The 24,170-nt window shown below is 43.1% G+C and overlaps 1 protein-coding gene across 2 annotated transcripts; it reads right to left on the bottom strand.

Annotated features, from left to right (window-relative positions):
• Positions 1-1,769: 1,769 nt before the first annotated feature.
• LOC136612457 (regucalcin-like) lies at positions 1,770-23,802 on the bottom strand. 2 transcript variants are annotated; one of them, XM_066592825.1, is made up of 7 exons: positions 23,680-23,802; positions 23,404-23,570; positions 22,432-22,614; positions 20,280-20,495; positions 13,178-13,309; positions 6,958-7,112; positions 1,770-1,960 (listed from the first exon to the last, which is right to left on the bottom strand). In XM_066592825.1, the coding sequence occupies exons 2-7, from the start codon at positions 23,564-23,566 to the stop codon at positions 1,910-1,912; spliced, it is 900 nt and encodes a 299-aa protein (XP_066448922.1). In that variant the 5' UTR covers positions 23,567-23,570; positions 23,680-23,802; the 3' UTR covers positions 1,770-1,909. The 2 variants fall into 2 exon arrangements, with proteins under 2 accessions (XP_066448922.1, XP_066448930.1); XM_066592833.1 differs by having other exon boundaries at positions 23,634-23,783.
• Positions 23,803-24,170: the final 368 nt, after the last annotated feature.

Here is a 24,170-nt window from a genome sequence, read left to right as displayed (position 1 = left end):
GTCAGGACACTTACTGCTTGGGGAACTCCTCCTCTCCAGATGGTTGTGACTGTGCGGTCATGTGACGTGACGTCACTCCATCCGGACGTCAGGACGTTTACTGACGAGGAACTCTTCCTCTATTCATGTTGCGGTCATGTGACTTGACGTCACCACGTCTGGACGTCAGGACGCCCACTGTTGAGGAACCCTCCCTCTTCTTGTGGCCGCGATTGTGCGGTCCTGTGATATGACGTCATTACGTCCGGACGTCAGGACGCTGTAAATTACATCACATGATTGTGTTTACGTTATTGGAAGGGACCTCCCAGCAGTGACGGAATGTCACTACGCCTTCTTTTGGTAACCAAGGTTATTTTTGTTTATATAGGGAACGTCTGTTCTACTAGACGTCCCCTATTAGAGTTGCAACACAAGTACACCCTTACTTACACCCAAGGTTGCAAATCATTTGCATCCTCATTTCAAGGAACGCCTCTCTCCCTCCCTCCTCTTTTTTATCCCTATACCCTGGGCAAACACATGATTCTCTGGATGTCATTACACAGTGCCGTACTACTATACGGACACTGTTTAATGCATTTAAACTAACCAACATCATGCAATATTATAGGGATAGGACAATATTTTATTATATTTGTTCCTCTTTTAAATAATATGTTTCTTTTTCTGGGCAACGATAGAGTAGACTGTTTCCTCTTCCTTTCCCCCTCCCCCTTTACCCTCCCCTTCCCCTCCCTTCTAAGTACAGGTCTGCTATAAATGGAGGCAGCTTGTTACTTGTCTCTCATGCTTGAAAAAGGCTTAGTATAAGCCGAAACGCGTTGCAGTACCATTTATTTTATTTGTATTAAATTGACCTATAAAGGAACACGCCTGCTTCATTGGATTTCCTGCTTTCTTGGATGCAAGGGGTGCCAGGAGTCCAGGCACCCCTTATCAAGTAAGATCTTATATACACTGATGAAAATTGACAGAGCGCATAAGCGAGTTTTTTCCTTATTCCTCATTGATTAGAGGATGCTGGTCATTTATTCATTCTGTCTTTTCCCAAGAGCTGGGTGTTATGCATGTTTTGTCTGAAGGGTTTCTACCATCTCTTCTGAGGATGGTCTGGACACCTGTAGTCCCCATCTACATCTTATGCAGACCCCTTCTCCCCTTTCCTTTGACAGATATGGTCTCCAGATGTCTGATGTCTTGTGTATGGTCAGGTGGGTGATGCCTGACACTGTTCCCTTTATGTCAGTTCGGTGTCTGACTCTCGCCTTTTGGTGTGAGGACACTTGGACTAGCTATTAATTACTATCTTTAATATATGCATTAGAGTTCTGAGTCAGATTCCTGTTCTGTGTAATTGGTGTGAACAGCAAAATGTTCTGGTTGTCTGTGTTCTGGTGGCCTAACATTAGGGTGTGAATAGTCCTGCTCTGTGTATAGGTGTGAACAGTGGCATGTTTTGTGCATCTCTACAGGTACCTAATCAGGGATAGCCTGATCTTCTATCTTTGCCTGGGTTGGAGCATTCTCACTTGTAAATACTGTGAGTGTTGTTGTGGTCTTGTTAGGACGCCGTCTTGCGTCCGTGCTGAGGTGTTTTGCGCCTGGCGGACTTAACAAGGAAGTTATACATCTTAAAAATCAGAGATGAAAAAAATTAACCAATGGGCCATGGATCTTTCACATTCAAAGGACATTCGAAGAGCATACGTGATTCCATATGTTGGCACCTACATTAAAAAATATTCTGCACACGACATTAGTTCTTAATCCTGGTCTATGAAAGCTTTATTAATCAAGTAATGTAGTGACACTGCAAGTGCAAACTGTAAAACATGGATTTTCTTCCACTGTGTTGTTTAACCACAAAATTATTCTTGGAGAAAAGTTGGTAGAAATATTACTCTGTTTAACCAGCAAATGCAGTTGGTGGTATTCCTTTCACACCAAGTCCAGTTATCTGTAACACAATAAAAATGTTGTTCATTAGATTACAAATTATTATTCTCTGAGATCTGTTTTACCATTTTACAGTAACCATTTCTTTGCTAAGGATTTTTATAAAACCTAAGTAAGAAAAGACACAAAAAATGTTTCTGTTCTTGATTTGGTAAGGAAACAGAAGTGTGGACCGAGAGCAAGGCAGGTAGTTTGGGCGCCGCAACCAGAAAGAATGCACATGGGGTGGTCAAGTTAAAAGAAATGTATTTATTACAGGTTAAAAAATGCAAGGTAATGGTAAAAGAACAGGAATAAGGACAAGCAAAATACATAGTATAGTTGGAACAATTCAAGTTGGATTTCACAATATATTCCACGTTTACTATGTCCATCTCCACAGCACGGACACTAAAAGTCCTGCAGAATCCATATACCGCAGTGTGATATAAGCCACTGAACATACTGTCTCTTTATACTCTGTCTGCCTCTGGACTGAATTACACACAGGTTAGCTGCACAGGAAAGTCCTCTAAGATCTCCACACACTCTCAATACAGCACAGACACTTGGTACTCTCTCTTGCAAAGATGGCTGCTGCTCTCTCTGTTGTCACATCCTGCTTCCCTTCTCACACACAGTCTGCAGACAGGCAGGCTGACCCCATATGGGTGTGTCACTCCAGCATCACATTCCCATTGCAGAGGCTGTTGTCTTAAAGGACCAGAATCACAGAAACACATATACATTCAACCTTAACACTGTTTAAACAAATGAAACTTGGCACATCATTGGGCTGTATCCTACATATTCCCCCCACTTTAAGATTGGCAGTCCCTGCCAATGACTGAATATCCAGAGGGTTGTACTTTTATGCGCAGAGTGGTAGTGTACTGTTGTATGGCAGGCCAAACAAACTCATCCTGCAAATACCGAACAAATGCCAGCATTTGTCCTAGTGGTCCATCTGAGGACCTGTGGAATATTCTGGGGCACTTCACCCATGGGCTGAGAAGTACTAGCAGACTCCGCACCAGTGGGGGCACAGGCTGGAGGCTCAGTGGTCACCGGTGGGACATCCTCAGGAGCAGGGATCGGCCAGCAATCATCCTCATCATCATAGGCCCATTCCACACCACCAGTCTCTGCCTGCGGGAGCTCGTTGACGTTGGCAGTTCTGTTACAATTTGTTTCTTTAGAATGACATAGGCGCAACATATTTCTGTGATGTACTCGAACACAATCAGCTCCTTCCTTCTGGACTTGGTACACTGGCCCATTGGCATACTTGCAGCCAACAACACGATATGGCACAGCTTCCCATCTGCTTTCCAGTTTCCCTTGGGGCTTCTTGACACGCACCAGAACCAGGTCGCCTGGCTGCAATGGTGCTTCTTGCACTGGGGTCTTATCAGAATGAGAATGTTCTTGTAGACACTGCCACACCAATCGATGGATCGTCTCAAGTCTCTGCCGATGCGCTCGTACCCAGGAGTTTGAATCCCTTGAAGGGAACCCATCCACATCAATCAACTGTAATTCTCCCATACTTCACCCTGACCGCCCAAAGAGGAGAGTATAAGGGGAGTATCCCGTTGTAGAATGGACCTGATTATTATAGGCCCACACTATCTCAGACAAGAACTGAGGCCATTGTAACTTCTTGTCTTCCTCCAGAGTCCGCAGCATCTGTAGCAGAGTTCTGTTGAATCTTTCACAGGCCCCGTTCCCTTGCGGATGGTATGGAGTCGTGTTCGACTTCTTTATCCCATAGATACGTTGAACTTCCCTCATTACATGGCCCTCAAAGCAGGCTCCCTGGTCAGAGTGGATGCGTTGAGGACATCCATACACTCAAATAAAATCTTGACACAGAGCCCGAGCCGCTGACTCAGCTGTCTGGTCCTTAGTGGCGGTTACCACTCCAAATTTGGTGAAGTGGTCCACCATTACGAGGCAATACCGATGCCCACTGTTGGATGGGCCCACCATTAGATAGTCTATCATGATGATTTCCAAAGGTTCCTGGATCACTATGGTTCGCAGGGGAGCTCTCTGTTCTATTGCCTTATGGATCTCACAAGTTCGACAGCTGCGGCATACTTCTTCAACCATTTGACGGAAACCATGGCAGTAAATTAGATGCTGTAACCAACTAAAGGTCTTCTCGTGACCAAAGTGACCATTCTTGTTATGAGCCTCCATCGCCAATGAGCGAGCCAATTCACTAAGCACCACAATTTGGTATCGAACGTCGATTTCAGAAGGTAGATAAACCTTTCGGAATAGAACTCCCTTTTTCATCTCCAACTTCTCCCACTAACTTAGAACCAATATCTCCTGTGTCAGTCGTTCTCTTTCCTCTCTACAGGGCTTCTTGCCTTCCTCAACAAACTTGATCATCCGTGCCAGCCCCTCATGGGCCTGCTGCATCTGTGCCTATTCCTGTCTTGAGGGACCAAAGAAAGGAGCCACTTCAGTCCCTTCCATTTCACACTGATTAGCAGTGGCCAAGGCCTGTGAAAACCTGCTGAAGTCAGGCACCTCCACATGCTCTAACTCATGATCCACATCTGTGGGGGTCTGGGTAGTTACCCTAGAAAGTCCGTCAGCAATCTGGTTCTCTGTCTTGGACCGATACTTAATGTGATAATTGAACTTAGACATTTGGGCTATCCACCTCTGCTCTAAAGCCCCAAGCTTGGCATTTTCCAGGTGAGTTAATGGGTTGTTTTCAGTCAGTACTAAAACTTCAGCCCCAGTCAAATGTTCAGAGAATTTCTCAGTCATGGCCCATACTAGTGCCAACAGCTCCAACTTAAATGAACTATAATTCTCGGGATTTCTTTCAGAATCCCGCAAAGACCGTCTGGCGTATGCTATAACCCGCTCCTGGCCATTTTGAGCCTGGGAAAGTACTGCTCCGAGACCATACAGGCCCCTTCAGTTTCTCCTGAGCGCTGTACTAAATTATTGGGACCCCTTCAGTAGGTCCTGTTCTCATCCCTCCAGCGGGGTTGTGGGTGGTTCTGACCTTCTTGGTGTGGATGGCCCACTCCTTCATCTCTAGTTCTCTGGAAGTCTGCAATTCTCATAGAGTTTTCATCACAACAGGTTTGCAGGCATTCCATTTTTCTACTGTCTCCAGGCTGGAGCTAGCCCCCTGCGACAAACTGACTTCAAATGCGGTCTGGGGCTTATGGACAATACTATAGGCACGTGAGATGGCCTCTAACTGTACGCCGTGAAATTTAGCATTAGTCTCTCGTCATATAAAGTCCTGCATAGCAACAGTCAAACTGCCGTCACGGATCCCCAGAACAAACTGGTCACGAAGAGTCCAATCAGGATTACAGAAGGCCGGTGAGCCTCTTTCCTTTCCTTGACTATCTTGGATCAGTTCTTGTAGGGCATTTGCTTATTGGGGGAGACTTTCATTCTCCTGTTGCACTCTCTGGAAGAATCGAGCCTGCAGGGATCCCAGCAATGCTGTTTCTCCATAGATGGTTTCTAGAATCTAAACCACTTGCTCAAATGTCTGCCTTTGATCGAATGGCCTTAATATCACCATGGTCTTAGCATCACCTTGTAACGTCAATATTGCTAGCTCTACTAGTACTTCTGGTGCGGTCTGGTGCATTTGCTGTACCATTCTTATCTGTTCCACCCACATACTCACAGACATATTATTGCCATCAAAATTAGCTAACTGACTCAGTATAGCCCCTGCTGGCATTCCTCCTCTGGCACCATCCCCCCAACTGGTGTGTTGCCGTCCATTCTGGAAGCGGATCCTGCCGACTACGCCAATTTGTGGACTGAGAGAAAGGCAGGTAGTTTGGGCTCCGCAACCAGAAAGAACGCACACGGGGTGGTCAAGTTAAAAGAAATGTATTTAATACAGGTTAATAAAGGCAGGTTAACAGTAAAAGAACAGGAATAAGGACAAGCAAAATACACAGTATAGTTGGAACAATTCAGGTTGGATTTCACAATATATTCCACGTTTACTATGTCCACCTCCACAGCACGGACACTAAAAGTCCTGCAGAATCCATATACTGCAGTGTGATATAAGCCAGGGTTTTGCAGTTACCGTCCGGTACTCAACAGCACTTCCAGTCTTTAACTTTGGCGGCAATGACCACAGCCACAATGTCAGTATTACTGGTTAGCCACTGGGCACAGTCCTTTCAGCATGGCTCCACTGAACATACAGTCTCTTTATCCTCTGTCTGCCTCTGGACTGAATTACACAAGGGTTAGCTGCACAGGAAAGTCCTCTAACATCTCCACACACTCTCAATACAGCACAGACACTTGGTACTCTCTCTTGCAAAGATGGCTGCTGCTCTCTCTGTTGTCACATCCTGCTTCCCTTCTCACACACAGTCTGCAGACAGGCAGGCTGACCCCATATGGGTGTGTCACTCCAGCATCACATTCCCATTGCAGTGGCTGTTGTCTTAAAGGACCAGAATCACAGAAACACATATACATTTAACTTTAACACAGTTTAAACAAATGAAACTTGGCACATCATTGGGCTGTATATTACACAAGAATTTCATATCAAATTGTCTCAGTGAAAAAGTGTCCACGCTGCTCATAGTAAGCATATTTTTTGTGAAAAAAAGAAAACTATTTGGTACCACAGTAGCCAGTAGAGCAAACTCTTATGGCTCTAATAATCCTTTAGATGTGATACTTTTAATGGTTAACTGTTTTTTCAGATATTTTGTTATAACATGTCTGATGAGGAAACCCAAGTAGTCTCAAAAGCTTGTGTTAGTAACATCATGTATTATTGTTAGCCATTAAAAGGTATCATATCAGGAAGACTATGCTTTCTCTTACTGAAAGCAATAGCATTTTATCTAGTACAGTTTTGAAAATCACAGCTGAACTTACTGCTTCCAATGGCCATTAGGGCTCTTCTGCAATGAGGCAGTTGGCATACATGAGACCCAATGTGTATCGAGACTGAACTGATCTAAGTATGCAACAGAAATAAATTACCTTGAAGATTCCCCCCGCCTGGGGCTGTCTTGCTTTCCAGGCTTCATCCATACCATCAGAGGCTGATGTGACATACAGTTCTGAATAATCCTTTCCTCCAAAGCCACATGAAGTTACCTTATCCACTGGTAGCTTCACAGTCTGGATCACCGTCCCTACAAAACAAATAAGTAGTTTTATATCCATTGTACTATCAAATGGTCTTACAAGTTCATTGTACCCAAGAATACAAATTGTACTGAAGAAGGAGGCAGAGCTTCAGCACCAGTTGTTCAGTAAATGTGACATACTGTGTATGCATGAGGTATATGTAGCACGTTAAAGCACTCCGCAAGTGTGAAAACAAGAAAGCCTCTACTTACTAGAAACACCGGAGCAATAGTTCGAAACCGGTCAATCCAAAACCGGTGAAAATAGTACCTTCTGAACCACCTAAATGAGTACAGTAGGTGCTAAGGTTGGGACATCGACACAAAAATATATCAATGAACAAACTATCGATTATTGTAAAATATCGGTGGAAAACTATCGATATTTCGATATATCGACTTTTTAAAATGATCTATAAAAATAAAAAAACGTGCACTGTCAAATTGTGACACTATAATTAAGATGCATTCTTTATGCGCTGATTGGGGTGATTGCCAATTTAGTCTACCGAATTTTCTCTTTCGGTTGTATATCTGGGTTATCCTCCTAGTCTACAAAAAAAAATTTTTAAGCAAGTTCTAAAGTGGGGTGCATTGTTTCCCATATAACTGGGTGACCACAAGTCTACCTGTCCCCCAATTGTCCCCTGCTATCACCACACATTCATCAACACAATTTTGTCATTGTGTGGTGATACGTTTTGTGTTTGTTTGAGCCCTATATATATTAAATTTTTAATCAATTGATAATAAAAATTAGGTTTTTAGTGTAGTTACGTCTACTCTGTGAAGGGGTATAAAAATAAAACAGGTCTAGGGTTAATAAAGCAACACAACCAACAAAAAAAAATTATAGTTTTCTTTCAAAATTTTGAACTGTTAAATTTATTATTAACTTATAATTATTAATAACATTATGAAAATATGTTAACGTTACCAACGGTCTCCATGGCAACTTGTAAACAATGCAGGGCCTGGTAACACAAACGCAATGCCCCCAACGCAATTGTAATTGTGTTAGATGGGTCTCCTATCTTTTCTATGGGCACTGCATTCGCGTTAGACGCTGAACGCACGACATGTCGCGTCTCCTTTTCTGAACGCGACCTTCGTACGTTCAGCGCAGCCCTCCATCTTTCATTTAGAAAGCATTGCCCACAGCCATCGCGTTAGACGCAAGCGTTCAGAGCCTGCATCTAACACGATGAATAAATGCATGTGGAAAAGGAGCCGAAGACCCCACTTGTTCTCAGAGTCGTTTTGCCTGGAGCAAACCTTATTGGTGACAAAGAGTCACCTGACACTTTTCAAAAGTTTCTAGAATTTGGTAATAAGTTCATTGGTGCCTCGAACAAAACTACATCCTGTACAACACAAAGGAAAGGGCAGGATTTAAAGAGACAGTATTCAACACACATAGTTGGCACAGTTTATACATATGGTAAATTGCTTTTAAATAGGAAGTTATGTTGCAGATCAGCAGGCAGATATATCTGTCGTTAGGACATAGAAGTGACAAATGTCATTGACACATCTTGTAATATACAGCCACTTTATTAACCTATTATGCCCTGTTTACTTGGTGCCAATTGACTAAACACGAGGCTAATATAGACCTAGGAAGTAAAAGTAGATTCATAACTTTTTCTTTACAAAAATTGATATTACATCGCCTTAAACGATCGATGTTACCGACATATCGGACATAACAATATCGAGGAAAAGTATCGCCAAAGCATTAGCAATATATCGATATTTCGATATATCGGTTTTCGATGTCCCAACCTTAGTAGGTGCTACATGTAATTGTGTGGTTCAGCTAAAAAGATACAACTATCAATTGTGTCACAACCGTTCCCATTCCCCATATCATGGATAACAGATCAGGAGACAGAAGCAGACATTTGTCTGACATTAATATTATCAGTGCTGTGAGCATTACAACCTTGTGCCAAAATTTCGAGGAAACGCTCAGGAACAACACTCATGGATTCACTTTTTCACATATACAACCTGTCTGAGGGGGCGATCACAAAGAAACATCTTAGACTTTTATATAATTAAAAATGGTTACAACAAGATGTTCGTTATAATCATAGATGTTATTAATGCCATGCTTTCCATCAGGTTGGGTAACTAGCAATTCAATATACGTAGAGATGTAGTGATTGTTAGGGCGGCGGCAATCAAGTTATGTTAATAGCGCAGTACAGTCATTTTCGTTCACTTTGGTTATGCAAGTAATGACCGATACATATAACATGTTTTACTAAACAATTTAATGTGTGGTTTTGACTGTTTTTCTATGTGGGTAAAGATGTTTCTCATTATTGACAATATTAGCACTATATTTTCCATTGGGTTCCTATTGGCGAATGCCAACTCGATAAATACACACGTCTACAGGATATTCCACTTTGTTGCTGGATGTCTTGTTTTGCCTATTTGATGTGGATCTGAGCTGCCAGACTAGTCATTGCACATGGAATTGACACGTGTAGAGGGGCAGTGAGCGGAACATACAATTTTTGATATCTATATATATAAAGCTGAAAGCCCTCACTGACTGACTGACTGGCCAAAAGTTCTCCAACTTCCCGATATCGTAGAAACATGAATTTTGGCACGAGCATAGATTATCTCCAAAATAGGAAAAGTAATTGGGTCCCAACTCGATTATTCAATTCTAGCGCAAAAGAATTGGCATCGAAATTTAACGTACATAATCTAAATCTCTCACTTCCCAATGTCATAGAAACTTAAAACTTGGCACGGGCATTGGATATGTCATATATAGGAAAAGTTAATGGGTCCCAACTTGATTATTCAATTCTATGCGCAAAAGAATTAGCGTCCAACTTTTACGTACGGAATCTAATTTTTTCACTTCCCGGTGTCATAGAAACTCGAAATTTGGCACGGGCATTGATTATGTCATAAATAGGAAAAGTTAATGGGTCCCAACTCGATTATTCAATTCTAGCGCAAAAGAATTGGCGTCGAAATTTTACGTGCGGAATGTAATTTTTTCACTTTCCGGTGTCATAGAAACGGGAAATTTGGCACGAGCATTGATTATGTCATAAATAGGAAAAGCTAATGGGTCCCAACTCGATTATTCAATTCTATGCACAAAAGAATTAGTGTCCAAATTTTACGTACGGAATGTAATTTTTTCACTTTCCGGTGTCATAGAAACGGGAAATTTGGCAGGAGCATTGATTATGTCATAGGTAGGAAAAGCTAATGGGTCCCAACTCGATTATTCAATTCTATGCGCAAAAGAATTAGCGTCCAAATTTTACGTGCGGAATGTAATTTTTTCACTTTCCAGTGTCATAGAAACGGGAAATTTGGCAGGAGCATTGATTATGTCATAAATAGGAAAAGCTAATGGGTCCCAACTCGATTATTCAATTCTATGCGCAAAAGAATTAGCGTCCAAATTTTACGTGCGGAATGTAATTTTTTCACTTTCCAGTGTCATAGAAACGGGAAATTTGGCAGGAGCATTGATTATGTCATAAATAGGAAAAGCTAATGGGTCCCAACTCGATTATTCAATTCTATGCGCAAAAGAATTAGCGTCCAAATTTTACGTGCGGAATGTAATTTTTTCACTTTCCAGTGTCATAGAAACGGGAAATTTGGCAGGAGCATTGATTATGTCATAAGTAGGAAAAGCTAATGGGTCCCAACTCGATTATTCAATTCTATGCGCAAAAGAATTAGCATCCAAATTTTACGTGCGGGATGTAATTTTTTCACTTTCCGGTGTCATAGAAACGGGAAATTTGGCAGTAGCATTGATTATGTCATAAATAGGAAAGGCTAATGGGTCCCAACTCGATTATTCAATTCTAAGCGCAAAAGAATTAGTGTCCAAATTTTATGTACGTAATCAAATTCTCTCACTTCCTGATGTCATTTTATATAAAGGAAATGTCGCATGGTTACCTCCCCGTGGTGTTTCCTGGGTAACGCAGAGAACTATGCAAAATGGTGAACATATGTTTTTCCGGTATCTCTAAAGTAACCACGACTTCATAAGATTTTCCGTGTGAACACCAGATAAATACCAGTACCAAATTAACTCGGGCGAAGCCGGGTATATCAGCTAGTAGATCATAAATAGTATTCTTTTTTTTATCTTCTCCAGTTCTGTGCTGCCCCTTTTGTTGCTGATATCAAGGCTTGCCGTGGCTGCAATTACCATGCAAAGAACTACAATTCCCATGATTCCTCTCTCCTCTTACAAAAAACTAGGACAGATTTACCAATCTATTTACTACGCTATTTTGTCCTCTAGAAATTAAAGCAAATCATGAAAAATGGAGAGCAAAATTTCAGTTATATAAGACTGGTTTTACATTTGCATTAGAGGTTTAGTCGCAGATCCAGCTCAAAATGCATGCAGCGAGCTTTTTCTTCCATCCAAAAGCTAAACACCTGAGCGCAAACCGAATGGACTCCATTATAGTCAATGGGATCTGTTCAACGCTGTTCGGTTCCATTCTGAGACTGAACTATTCGACTGCGGGGATTCCCCTTTCCTGCTCCCCGGTGATGTGTTCATTGGCAGTGAGTGCATTAACAGTGAGGGCATCATCTCTTAACCCCTTAGAGATGGAGCTTTTTTGCTTTTTTCCATTTTTGTTTTTTCCTACTCCCTTTTAAAAAATCGTAGCTCCTTTATTTATCCATCGACGTCGCTGTATGAGGGCTTGTTTTTTGTGGGATGAGTTGTATTTTTCAATGGCACTATTTATTGTACCATATAATTTGCTGAAAAACTTTTTAAAAATTCTAAGCGGAGAGAAATGGAAAAAATAAACGGCATTCCACCATCTTTCAGCGCACAAACTGCAACAAAAACGACCTGATATTTTTATTCCAAGGGTCAGTACGATTACTACAATATCAAACTTATATAGTATTTTTAGCTGTAGTACTTTTTTTAAGATATTTAATTTTTGAAAATTATTTTCTGTGTCCATTTTCTGCGCAAAATAACTTTTTTATTTTTATTTTATTTTTTGGAGACATAGTTGTGTGAGGGCTCACTTTGTGCGGTATGTCCTGATGTTTCCGTTGGTACCATTTTCGCATACAGATGACTTTTTGATCGCCTTTTATTACATTTATTCTTGGAGATAGGGTGACTAAAAAAGTGCATTTCCGGCGTCCTTTTTTTTTTTTGGACCACATTCACCGTGCGGGGTAAATAATACATTACTTTGATAGATCGGACTTTTACGGACGCAGCTATACCAAACACCTATTTTTGGTTTATTATTTTGATTTTTTTTATTGCAAATATGGCAAAAGGTTTTTTTTTTTTTAACTTTCTCATTTTTATCACTTTTTTTTTAATAATAATCCCTAAAACTTTATTGTTCTTTTTTTTCCACTTTCTTTCAGTCCCCAGGGGGGGCTTTAACATGCGATGCTTTGATCGCTCCTGCAGTATGACGTAATGCTATAGCATTACGCCATACTGCTTTATCACAGGCAGTCTATCAAGCCACCCCACGGGGATGGCTTGATAGGCAGTCTGCTAAGGCAGCCCTGGGGCCTTTCAGAAGGCCCCCGGCAGCCATGACACCTGCACGGCTCCCCCGATCTCACCGCGCGGGGGGGGGGGGGGGGGGGGTGTACGGGACTCCCGAACATCGTTCGGGGGATTTAAATGCCGCTGTCAGAATTGACAGCGGCATTTAAAGGGTTAATAGCCACGAACGGCCGATCGCTGCTATTGCCTGCGGGTGTCAGCTGTAATAAACAACTGACACCCGCGCTGTATGAAGGGAGACAGCGGCGCTATCTCTCTCTATACACGTCCTGCAATAGGACGTAGAAAGACAATAGCGCCGTCACTGAGGGGTTAATCAGTGTTTGGATATCCCCACATACTTACCATACATAACACTCCTTATTTTAAATTATAATACAGATTAGATGTCAACTTTGTTTCCTGTGGCTCTTATTATTATACTATATACATGTATAGTAAATCATGCAATGAAAATATTTTTAAAAACTTTAAGCAAAGAACTTTTTAAGCATCCTACCAGCCTGCGGATCAATACGGATCACCCGTCCTCCATTATTGCAAGTAACCCAAAGTTTCCCCTCTGTATCTATGCACATGCCATCAGGAAGCCCTTCATCCTGCTGTAACTTGTACACTTGACGGCGGTTGGCTGCAGAGAGAAGCAGTTATTGTAATTTACACTAGTCAGCTCTAGCCTTGCATAGAAATACATAATTCTAAATTTTATCTTGATCAAAATATTATTATTAATCTTATTCATTATTCAAGAGATAAAATAACCAGAGTCTCTGATCAACTGTAGAGATCTGGCGTCTCCTAGTCTGCTGACCATGACTTGACCTACTTTTCACAATGCTTGCTGTCAGTCTGTGCAAAATCATCTGTATTAAAAACTGTACAATTGGTTAATCCCAATGGATTAAAAGTTTGCTGTAAAGAGTTTTTTTAAGGCGACTTCCACATGGGCAATTTTGACAGTGCTACAAATCGCATGTATGTAGAGCCCATGCTTTCCTATGGGTTCTTCCACATGAGCGATGTTTTGTAGCCTGCAACCTTCCTATGTGTTGCATCACATGAAAATACAGTTTTGATGCAATGTCAATCAGTTAATCAGAGCCAGTGCTCGAGGAACCAATCACAGCTATTCATTAAATGGCTGTGATTGGCTGAGCAGGGCACTTGAGAACCAATAGGAGGCACAGCTTCCTGGAGGTGGGGATTTTCAAAGTCCAGACCAGGAAGCTCTGCAGGAGAACTTCAAGCAACTGCCGGGGAGCTTCAGGAGAGATGCAAATGGAGGATTGTATAATGTCTTTGTAATGCTACATATTGGAAAGTACCCCTCCAAGACCACATCAAAGGCTTCTCAGCCAACAAACCAAAACTCTGCACTAATGAGGAAAAAGACCCCCCCAAAATCGCTTTCTTAGATGGAATTTTTTTTTCTGGAGAAGAATCTAGTTTGGCCTATATCCTTATAGAGCCTGATTATCAAGCAGGAACATTTGTCTGGATGGTTGTTGGCCATTTTATATAGCCCAATGATCAGGCAAACAATCATCTGACCTATCAGCAAATACTTGTCCCTTGTTTTGGTTTTTTTGCATATTATATATACATATTGGTTGACTTCACATCCTTCCGTCTAAATAAGAAGATGTGCAGCTAGCCAATGATAATAGTATGGGGACAAACACAACCATTTGTCCCCATGCTGCAGATAATCTCCCTATGTACACAAAAGGAATGAGCACTGACCGGCATACTCATTGTTGGTCAGCGCTGATTGGCATGGATGGATTAGCTGCCCATGTATAATCACCAATATTCATGTAGAAAAGCCTGTTAGAAAGCTGAACATTGACATCAGTTTGCCTGCCCGGGACCAGTAGTGCACACAAGGGATTCACAAGCATCCCGGCTGTATACTGCATACTGTTACCGGTTCTATGCAGTATACTGCTACTGGTGTACACAGACTATATAAGAATTAACATTTTTCATTTGTTTTTGGCTGAAAGCATTTGTATAATAGGCCAAAGTGTGTGTCCTGTTGATCCACACTATATAACAAGACTGTACTTATTTTACACTGTCTATTTTTTGCTAAAGTGTACCCAAAATATCCGTTTGTGTCCTGTTGATCCACACTATATAACAAGACTGTACTCATTTTACACTGTCTATTTTTTGCTAAAGTGTACCCAAAATACCCGTTTGTGTCCTGTCGATCCACACTATATAACAAGACTGTACTCATTTTACACTGTCTATTTTTGGCTTAAAACGTATGTAAAATACCCTTAGTGTGTGTCCTGTCGATCCACACTATAAAACAAGACTGTACACATTTTACACTGTCTATTTTTGGCTTACAGCATACGTAAAATACCCTTGGTGTGTGTCCTGTTAATCCGCACTATGTAACAAAACTGTACTCATTTTACAGTCTATTTTTGGCTTAAAGGATATGCAAAATACCTTGCAGTTTGCACAGAATTTTGACGCAGTGCATTATGCAACATAATCAACACTAGGGGTAAGGGTCGAGGACAAGGACGTGGACATGGGCATCCGAATGAGATTGTGGGGGCAGAGGTGAAGGTCCTGGGCGGGGTGAAACAATGCCTACTGCTGAGGGAGAAGTAGAAGGCTGCGTATCTACGCTCCCTAGCTTCATCTCACAGTTTGCAGGTCCGCATGGTACACCATTATTAAAACCACAACAGTGCGATCAGGTGATGACGTGTAAAGCGGATAACGCGTCCAGTTATTTATTCAACACCCAGTCTTCTATGCAGTCCACTCACGCTAGCCAAGGGACTGGATCTGTGAATCCTCACACTGATCCCCCTTCCTTCCAGCCTGGTCACTCCAGGAAAAGGAGAGATTCGGAACAGGCATACTCCCAAGAACTTTTCTCGGGTCCCCGCCCTGAGTCGGAAAAAAAACGGTTCATCAGCCACGAGAGGAGTTTGTCGTGACTGATGCCCAAAATTTGAACCTTTCACAGAGTATGATGAGGCTGGGGACTTCCAAGTAATGCCTCAAGAGCTATTTGTGGATGATGATGATGAGACACAGTTGTATGTCAGTGAGGTTGTTGTTAGGGCAATGAGTCCAAGGGAGGAGCAGACTGATGATTCAGAGGAATAGCTGGTGGATGATGAGGTGATTGACCCGACCTGGGTTGGTAAGCCTACGGAAGACAGTGCTTCAGAGAGGGAGGCAAGTGCAGCACCAGAACGGGTTGGAAGAGGCCGTGGGGTGGCTAGAAGGAGAAGTGGGGCCAGAGCAAGTGATCTCCCAACTGTTCCCCACAGCTCCTCCTTGGCAAGCTTCCATGCAGAGGGCTAGGTGTTCCAAGGACTGGAGGTTTTTTTAATGAGAACGTGGATGACCGACAAACAATGGTGTGCAACCTGTGCCACACCAAGATCAGCAGGGGAGCCACCACTACCAGCCTGACCACCACCAGCATGCGCAGGCATATGATAGCTAAGCACCCGACGAGGTGGAACAAAGGCCATTCACCACCTGCGGGTCACACTACTGCCTCTTCCCGTGTCACATGCTGGCACTCAGATGCAATCCCCCACCCAGGAAGCAGGCACAAGCGTCTCCCACCCTGCACCCACCCCTTCACCTCCACGGTTCTCCACTACCTCCACCAATGTGTCCCAGCGCAGTGTTCAGCTGTCCATAACACAAACATTAAAGCCCAAGCGCAAATATGCAGCCACCCACCCGCATGCACAATTGTTAAATGTGCATATCTCCAAGCTGCTGAGCCTGGAGATGCTGCCATATAGGCTGGTAGAAACTGAGGCTTTCTGCAACTTCATGGCGGTGGCTGTCCTTCGCTACTCGGTCCCCAGTCGCCACTATTTTTACCGCTATGCCCTGCCCTATACCCGCATGTGTCACGGAATATCAATCGTGTCCTTACCAACGCGATTACTGGGAAGGTCCACTTAACCACCGACACATGGACAAGTACTGGCGGGCAGGGACACTACATCTCCCTGATGGCACATTGGGTTAACCTGGTGGAGGGTGGGACCGAGTCTGACCCTGGGTCCGCTCACGTGCTACCCACACCACACCAAGGATTGCGGGTCCTACCTCGGTCATGGTTTCTTTGGCTTATTATGCCACCTCCTCCAACCCCCCCTCCTCCTTCTCCATCTCTCAATTACCATCTGTCAGCACGTCGCCTTCAGTCGGTAGCTCGAGGCGCTGCAGCACTGCCATGGGGAAGTGTCAACAGGCTGCGCTGAAACTCCTGAGCTTAGGTGACAAGAGGCACACCACCCAAGAGCTGTTACAGGGTTTGACGGAGCAGACAGATCTGTGGCTTTTGCCAATGAACCTCAAAACAGTCGTGTGTGACAATGGGCGTAACCTGGTGTCGGCTCTGCAGCTTGGCAGACTAACACACAAGCCATGCCTGGCCCACGTGTTCAATCTGGTGGTTCAGCGCTTTCTTAAAAACTACCCCAATTTGTCTGAACTGCTCAGCAAGGTGCATCGCGCGTGCGTACATTTCAGAAAGTCCACCACAGATGCTGCCACCCACAGGACCCTGCAACAGCGCTTCCAGCTGCCAGTTCATCGACTGTTGTGCGACGTGCCCACGCACTGGAATTCAACTTTGTACATGTTGGACGGGGTTTACGAGCAGCGTAGAGCCATTGTTGAATACCAGCTGCAACATGCCCGTCGGAGTGGTAGTCAGCCTCTGCACTTCTTCACAGAGGAGTGGGCATGGATGTCTGACATCTGTCAGGTGTTAGGAAACTTTGGGGAGTCAACACAAATGGTGAGCGGCGATGCCGCTGTTATCAGCGTAACCATCCTGCTGTTTTGCCCGCCGAGAAGGTCGCTGCTAAACATTAAGGTCGACGCTTTGCGAATAGAACAGGTATTGGGGGATGACAATACGTCGCTTGATAGCCAGACCACCCTCAAGTCTGTTTCTCAGCGCGTATTGGAGGAGACTGAGAGTCATCCTTCTAGTGTGGACAGCAATGTTTTGAGTACTGAGACTCTGGCACACATGGCTGACTTCATGTTAAGCGGCCTTTCCCATGACCCTCATGTTAGACGCATTCTAGCCAACACGGATTATTGAGTGTTCACCCTTCTCAACCCACGGTATAAGGAGAACCTTTCCACTCTCATTCGCAAAGAGGAAAGGAGTACGAGAGTGATGCAATACCACAAGGCCCTGGTGGAAAAGCTGACACTAAATTTCCCATCTGACAATGCTAGCGGTAGAGGACGTAGTTCAGTGTGCCAACTAGCAGGGGAGACAAGATGAACAAAGCCTGGATTTCCCCAGACTTCTCTTCTCCACTGGTGAAAAGCAGCTTAACAAAGTATCTTTAAGCTGGAACTGGAGATCCATACACCCTCTATCACCCCAAAAAAGGGTAGAAGTAGCTTGGTCTATCCTTCGCTGACCTTCCTCCTTCTCCTAAACTAGCATGTCAGCACGCTGAACAGCCACTTCTTCAGAGGGTCAAAAGGCTCTGTAAAAACTATTTTTTCTAAGGGCCGCCTCCAGGTTCTCGCCTCCAATTTTGAAGAGGTTTACCACTAGAGTTCAGCAAACGTGCTGGTTCCATCTGCATACGCTCACAGAGTCCACAAATGTATCCCAGTGCAGTGTCCAACTATCTGACACCGAGACAGAATGAATTGTCCTGTTTTGTCCACTCTAATTTCTTCATAGTACATGCTGTCTTTCCCTGGGGCACTAGTTAAAAAGCCCCTCGGAGAGAGAGGCAGGAGCTGGGACAGGCGGTAGCTTGCCTGTCAGTGGACCGCCACCTGGATCTCCTTAAGCAAGTACGAGCTCTATGTTAAAAAAAATATTTCAGGGGTTCACCTGCACTATGGGTAAACAAATCTTTCAGGCATATACCTATATTCTTGGTACAAAAATCTTTCAGGGGTTCGCCTATACTCTTGGTAAACAAATGTTTCAGGGGTTCACCTATACTCTTGGTAAACAAATCCCCTGCACACTCGCTCAAAAAATCTTTCAGGTTCTCACCTGCAATCTTGCTAGAAAAAAATTCTTTTTAAAATGGGTTGTTTTCTTCATTAAAAATGTAGAAGTACTGGCCTCTGAGTCCCCCCTATGCTGCCGTTTGTGGCTAATGAAATCCTGCGACGGAGGTGGCATGGGATGCCACTTACAATCATACCTTAATTTGTCTGCGATTTATCAGCTATGAAGTACAATTTTAAAAGGGTTACACGACGTACGAAAACGTATCCCAGCGCGGTGTCCATCTCTGGCCACTAATTTCTTTACAATTCATGCTGTCTTTTCCTGGGGCACTGGTTAACAAGCCCCTTGGGGAGAGGCAGGGGCTGGGACAGGCAGGGGCTTGCCTGTCGGTGGACAGCCACCTGAATACCATAAGCAAGCACGAGTTGTCGCTCAAAAAATCTTTCAGGTTTTTTACTCTTAGTAAACAAATCTTTCAAGGGTGCACCTATACTCTTGGTAAACAAATCCTTTTAGGGATTCACCTATACTCTTGTTAAGCAAATCTTTTAGGGGTTCACCTGCACTCTGGGTAAAAAAATCTTTTGTTTTAGAATGGGTTGTTGAATTGTGGAGAGGAGCGTTTGTGGCTCATGAAATTTTGTGACGGAGGTGGCATGAGATTGGAATTATGATCATAAGTTAATTTATCAGCAATTCTCATCAGCATTGTGGGCTATACCCCACAATTTCAAAGAGGGCCGCTGCTGGGCCCTGCCAACCCTCTGCAGTGTGTGTTTCCTGTTCCTCCTCATCCAATACGCACTTATAAATAGACATGAGGGCGGTGTGGCTATCAAGCGACCGTGTGGGATGAGGACAGCTGAACGATGTGCTGGGAAAAATTTCAGTACGCTGTGGCCTACTGAGTAGGTGAAGAGGTGCACCTTACCCCGTCTGGGATGGGGACATCTGGACGCTGCACTGGGAAAAATTTCAGTACGCTGTGGCCTACTGAGTAGGCGAAGGGGTACGCCTTACCCCGTCTGGGATGGGGACAGCTGGAAGCTGTGCTGGGAAAAATTTCAGTACGCTGTGGATGCAGGCTTGTGCCTGTGTCCTGGGGGGGATTGTACAGCAATGCCAGCATGTAACACAGGAGAAGAGGCAGCGGTGTCACCTGCAGGCGGGGATTGGCCTTCGTTCCACCTAGTATGGTGCTTAGCTAATATGTGCCAGCACGTGTGCCTTGCTGATTATGGTCTGCCCCAACTAAATTGTTAGGGGGGTAACCACCAGGCTCTTGCCCACAATTTGGCTTAATAGTGCAACCTGGGAGCCTCAGATGCATCCATGCATGCTGCCCCTGCTGTTACTGATCCCTTTCTGTGGGGTTTTCATCACTTTCTGATGTTTTCAGGTGAATCACACACCCTCCCCTATGCAGAGCATGGGTCACCTTGAAAAATGCGTGAGTCTCCCACTGACTTCAATAGGGTTCGTTACTCGAAACACGCTCTCAAGCATTACAAAAAGTTCGGCTCAAGTAACGAACACCCGAGCATTTTGGTGCTCGCTCATCTCTAACTATAATCTAAAAATACTGCTTACTTACATGTTTTTCCTGTTTTCACATCATAATCCAGTGCATCAACTTTATAGGAGAGGCTGTCAATATAGAACATGGCTTTCTGATCCAAAGACCAGTCTAAACCATTCGAGATATCCACCATGTCAAAATGCTTCACCACAGAGTGGTCTTTGTACAAAGTGAATAATGAACCCTGGTTCCTCTCCACAACTGCTGGACGGATCTCCTTGGCCATGGTGCCTGCAAGAAGACTTGCTAAGTTAACTTTTTTGAATGTTTTGGGTCACATAGAGAAAAAAAATGGAGGAAAAAAGATGGTTGCTAAAGGAAATGGTAGTCTTTTTTATTTACATTAGTTATTTTTAATAAATTACATTTATTGTAATTAATAACTACACAATTGTTTATAACATGACCTGTTCTATGCATTTGATTTAATAAACACTAGATTCAACGACATGTCGACACACAACAATATTTACAATGAACCTCATTCCATTAGGCTGCACTCGCATGAGCATGTCGGTATAGCGTGGGGGTCCAAGTACTAGAGCTAGAATGGGTCCAAGTTCTGTCCAAGTTTAATCTGATCCAAAGTCAGATAGAACTCAGAACAATATCAACCATGTACATTAGGCCTCAGAGAGCAGAGCCGCTAAGTACGAGCAGCTCCCATTTTGGAGAAGTTGGCCAGTCCATGTATTACATGATTACACACTCATCATGGCTGCATACTTCCCCATCAATATCAACTGATTGGCAATGCCTGGCTTTTAGAACTCTTGCCAATCAGCTGATCATCGGGTGAAATGTTTATTTTCTTGTTGAGGTGTTGTCGTAATGAGACAACCCTTTCAGGGTGGTTTCACGCACAATGCTTTTTTCTCCACACATTTTTAGTGGCATCTTTTTTTGTGGCGAAAAAAAAGTTGTTGCAGCCAGATGCCAGCTGTAAGTCAGTAGTGAAATATGAAATGCACTACAAGACGTTAATATTTTTTCATATGTAGTTTTTTTTTACGTCAGTGACATCCCGCAGGCTATAGATTTGATGTGTTTTCTGATGTTTCTCTATAGAAAAAAAACATTTAAAAAGTTGTGTGAATTACAGAAAACACCACCCCAAGACCTCTAAAAACATGAAATAATATATCACCAACTTTTCTTTACACGCATTCGTTAGGGCGGAAAACGTCACCAAAAAGTGTATAAAGGAAGCCTGTGTCCGGCTTCACATATGGCATACTAGTGGAACTTTTCAACACCAAACACCACAACTAAATACAGCGCAATATTACTGAATGGGGTTTTAACAAACACCAATCACTAACAGTGGAAAAGGCTACAGGTAAGTCATATTGCAGATTTTCAAATTTAGAGCATACTGTATTTGTTGTGGAAAATTCAGTGCGGGTTTCATTCATTTCAATGTAACAAGTGAAACCTGCGGCTAAATCCACACTAAAAAATGCTACTTTTATTACTGATTTTGGGGTAGAATTTTATGGCAAATTCACAGCGGATATTTTTTGCTGTGTTTTAAACTTGTTTTAGGGTGACTACCCACTAGTGTTTTTTTCCCGCTGCAAATTCACGTTTTTTTTCCAATTGTCAATGGGACTTTCTAATGTTAAAAACGCAACGCACCCACAACGTAAGTTGCGTAGCGTTTTTAACATTAGGAAGTCCTACTGACAATTGGAAAAAAAAATGCAGCGAATTTGCAGCGGGAAAAAAAACACTAGTGGGTAGTCACCCTTTGGGTGCATTCAGACAACCGTATATCGGCCGGGTATTCACGCCAGCTGATATACGATGTGTCTCTCTGCAGGGGGAGGAGGCTGGAAGAGCTCTGAGCTCCCGTCCCCTCTTTACCTCCTCTCCACCCCCTCTCCACCCACCTGCGCTATTTTCAATGAGGAGAGGCGGGATGGAGGCGGGGCTAATTCGCAGAACTTAGCCCCACCCCGCCCCACCTCCTTTTATTGCAAATAGTGCAGAGGGGGTGGAGAGGAGGCAGAGAGGGGGTGGGAGCTCAGTTCCTGCTCCTGGCTCTTCCATCCTACCCCCCTACAGACGAGGACATCGTATATCGGCTTGGTGTGAAAACCCAGCCGATATACGGTCGTCTGAATGCACCCTTATGCTGGGTATTGGTAATTAAATTCCACCACACCTGCAAAGAATCTCCCCGCTGGATCCACTTTTCCATCATTAAAACGATTATTGGGCTTATCTTCATCAACTCGAGCAAGAGGGGTTACTGACTTGTCTTTCCAATTTAGGGCTGCAAATGTAGTGCCTGTGGCAACTACATAATCACCGGACTTCCGAAGGGCAACAGCGCTGACTGTTTCTTCTACAGTGGAAGCAAAAAAAGTTGAGATGTTCATGAAAGAATCTTTGAAAAATTACTTTTATTCAACTTCTATTTGTTGAAAATCAGAATTCTATCCAATTTAACCTAAATGAAGGTAAGAAAAATGTAACTTCTTGATAAACAACCAGTATACATGCGTAGACCTCTGTATGACTATTCTGGAATCAACTCCAATATGGCATATAACAATGAGGAAAAGTAAATCAACCAAGTCAAAAAAAATCTTATCTGTATACAGTAGATCCTTTTTTTAGGCTGTGCTTACACAGGCAAGTGTGATATCAGTGAGAAAAACTCTGCTTATATGGTGCTTGTACAGAAATTTGATTTTTTTTCACTGTAAGTGTGATGCCATTTGTGAGAAAACGCATTGCTTCACTGAACATGCGATTTTCACATACTTGAAAATCGCATGTTTAAATAGGAAAAAATGTAAAACTGTGTAAACAATGGGTTAATACATTGCCTAAGTTCTGTGCACTGCACAAATGCACAGAACTCGTACAATTTTTCTCGCCGTCAAGAGTCTGGACCAACCTTCAGTTGGAATGGAATGAATAATATAACATAGCATCTATTTATAATAACAATAATAATAATAATAATTCACATATGTGGAGGTTCAGGGAACTGCTAGATAAAACTTTTACTAATACATCACAAGCCCATAAAACATTTACATGTAAGTATCTAAATTAATGCCTCATATTTTCAATGATAATCGTTTAAGCGTTCTTGGGTTAAAAGAAAAAAAAGTGTGAAATTTACCTAGAGATACGGACTGTATTTCGTTACTGTTGGGGTTCCAGCGACAGACCTTTTGTCCTGCAATATCAACATATACTAACATGCCTTCCCGCTCATCCCAGACCGGTGACTCTCCAATGCGGTACCTCTCAGTGATAACACATTCAATCTTGATAGAAGACATGGCCCTGTAATAATGGAGATATTAGGCACATATACACCACTTATATTAGAAGAAGTACAAAACATACCAGGCTTTTCTGCAGGTTTTTCTTGTCCCAAAACTGTTCCACTTACGGGATTCAGATTTTTGGTTCTCAGAAATCAGAAAGATGTTTTTTTTAAAACTTAAAACTGTGATTAAACGAGATCCTTCCAACAAGTAGGAGGTTTCCCTCTAGAAGTTCATTTCCTGCAATGCTTGTAGCTGGGAAGTCAAAGGATTAGTTTGCTCAGCAGAAAAAAAGCAGCAGCTGTCCAAGTAGGCCACCTATTGGAGCAATAGGGCATTTCATCGACTGTACTCAGTGGAACTTTCTGTGGAAAATTCTGCAGCATTTCCGCATCCAAAAAGCAGTCAAAATCTGCACCCTGTCTATTTTGAAACAGCCCTGCCCATTTCTGTCATATGTAAACATACCCCAGCGGTAATAGGGACCCCATCCCCCACAGAGGCCCCAGCGATAACAGCAACATATCATCGTGGCCCCCAATATGACAGCAACATCCCACAGTGGCGCTCAGTATGACAGCGACATCCCAGAACGGCCCCAGTATGACAGCGACAT

Source organism: Eleutherodactylus coqui, chromosome 1 (genome assembly GCF_035609145.1).
Source record: "Eleutherodactylus coqui strain aEleCoq1 chromosome 1, aEleCoq1.hap1, whole genome shotgun sequence".
Lineage (NCBI taxonomy): Eukaryota > Metazoa > Chordata > Amphibia > Anura > Eleutherodactylidae > Eleutherodactylus > Eleutherodactylus coqui.
This window is presented reverse-complemented; position numbering and strand designations above follow the sequence as displayed.

Coding starts and splice junctions, on each gene's coding strand:
- LOC136612457 (XM_066592825.1), bottom strand. CDS start 23,566: ATGTCTTCTATCAAGATTGAATGTGTTATCACTGAGAGGTACCGCATT. Junction 22,615..23,403: donor AATACAGTCCGTATCTCTAG/GTAAATTTCACA, acceptor CTTCCACTGTAG/AAGAAACAGTCAGCGCTGTT. Junction 20,496..22,431: donor AGCGGGGAGATTCTTTGCAG/GTGTGGTGGAAT, acceptor GTCTTCTTGCAG/GCACCATGGCCAAGGAGATC.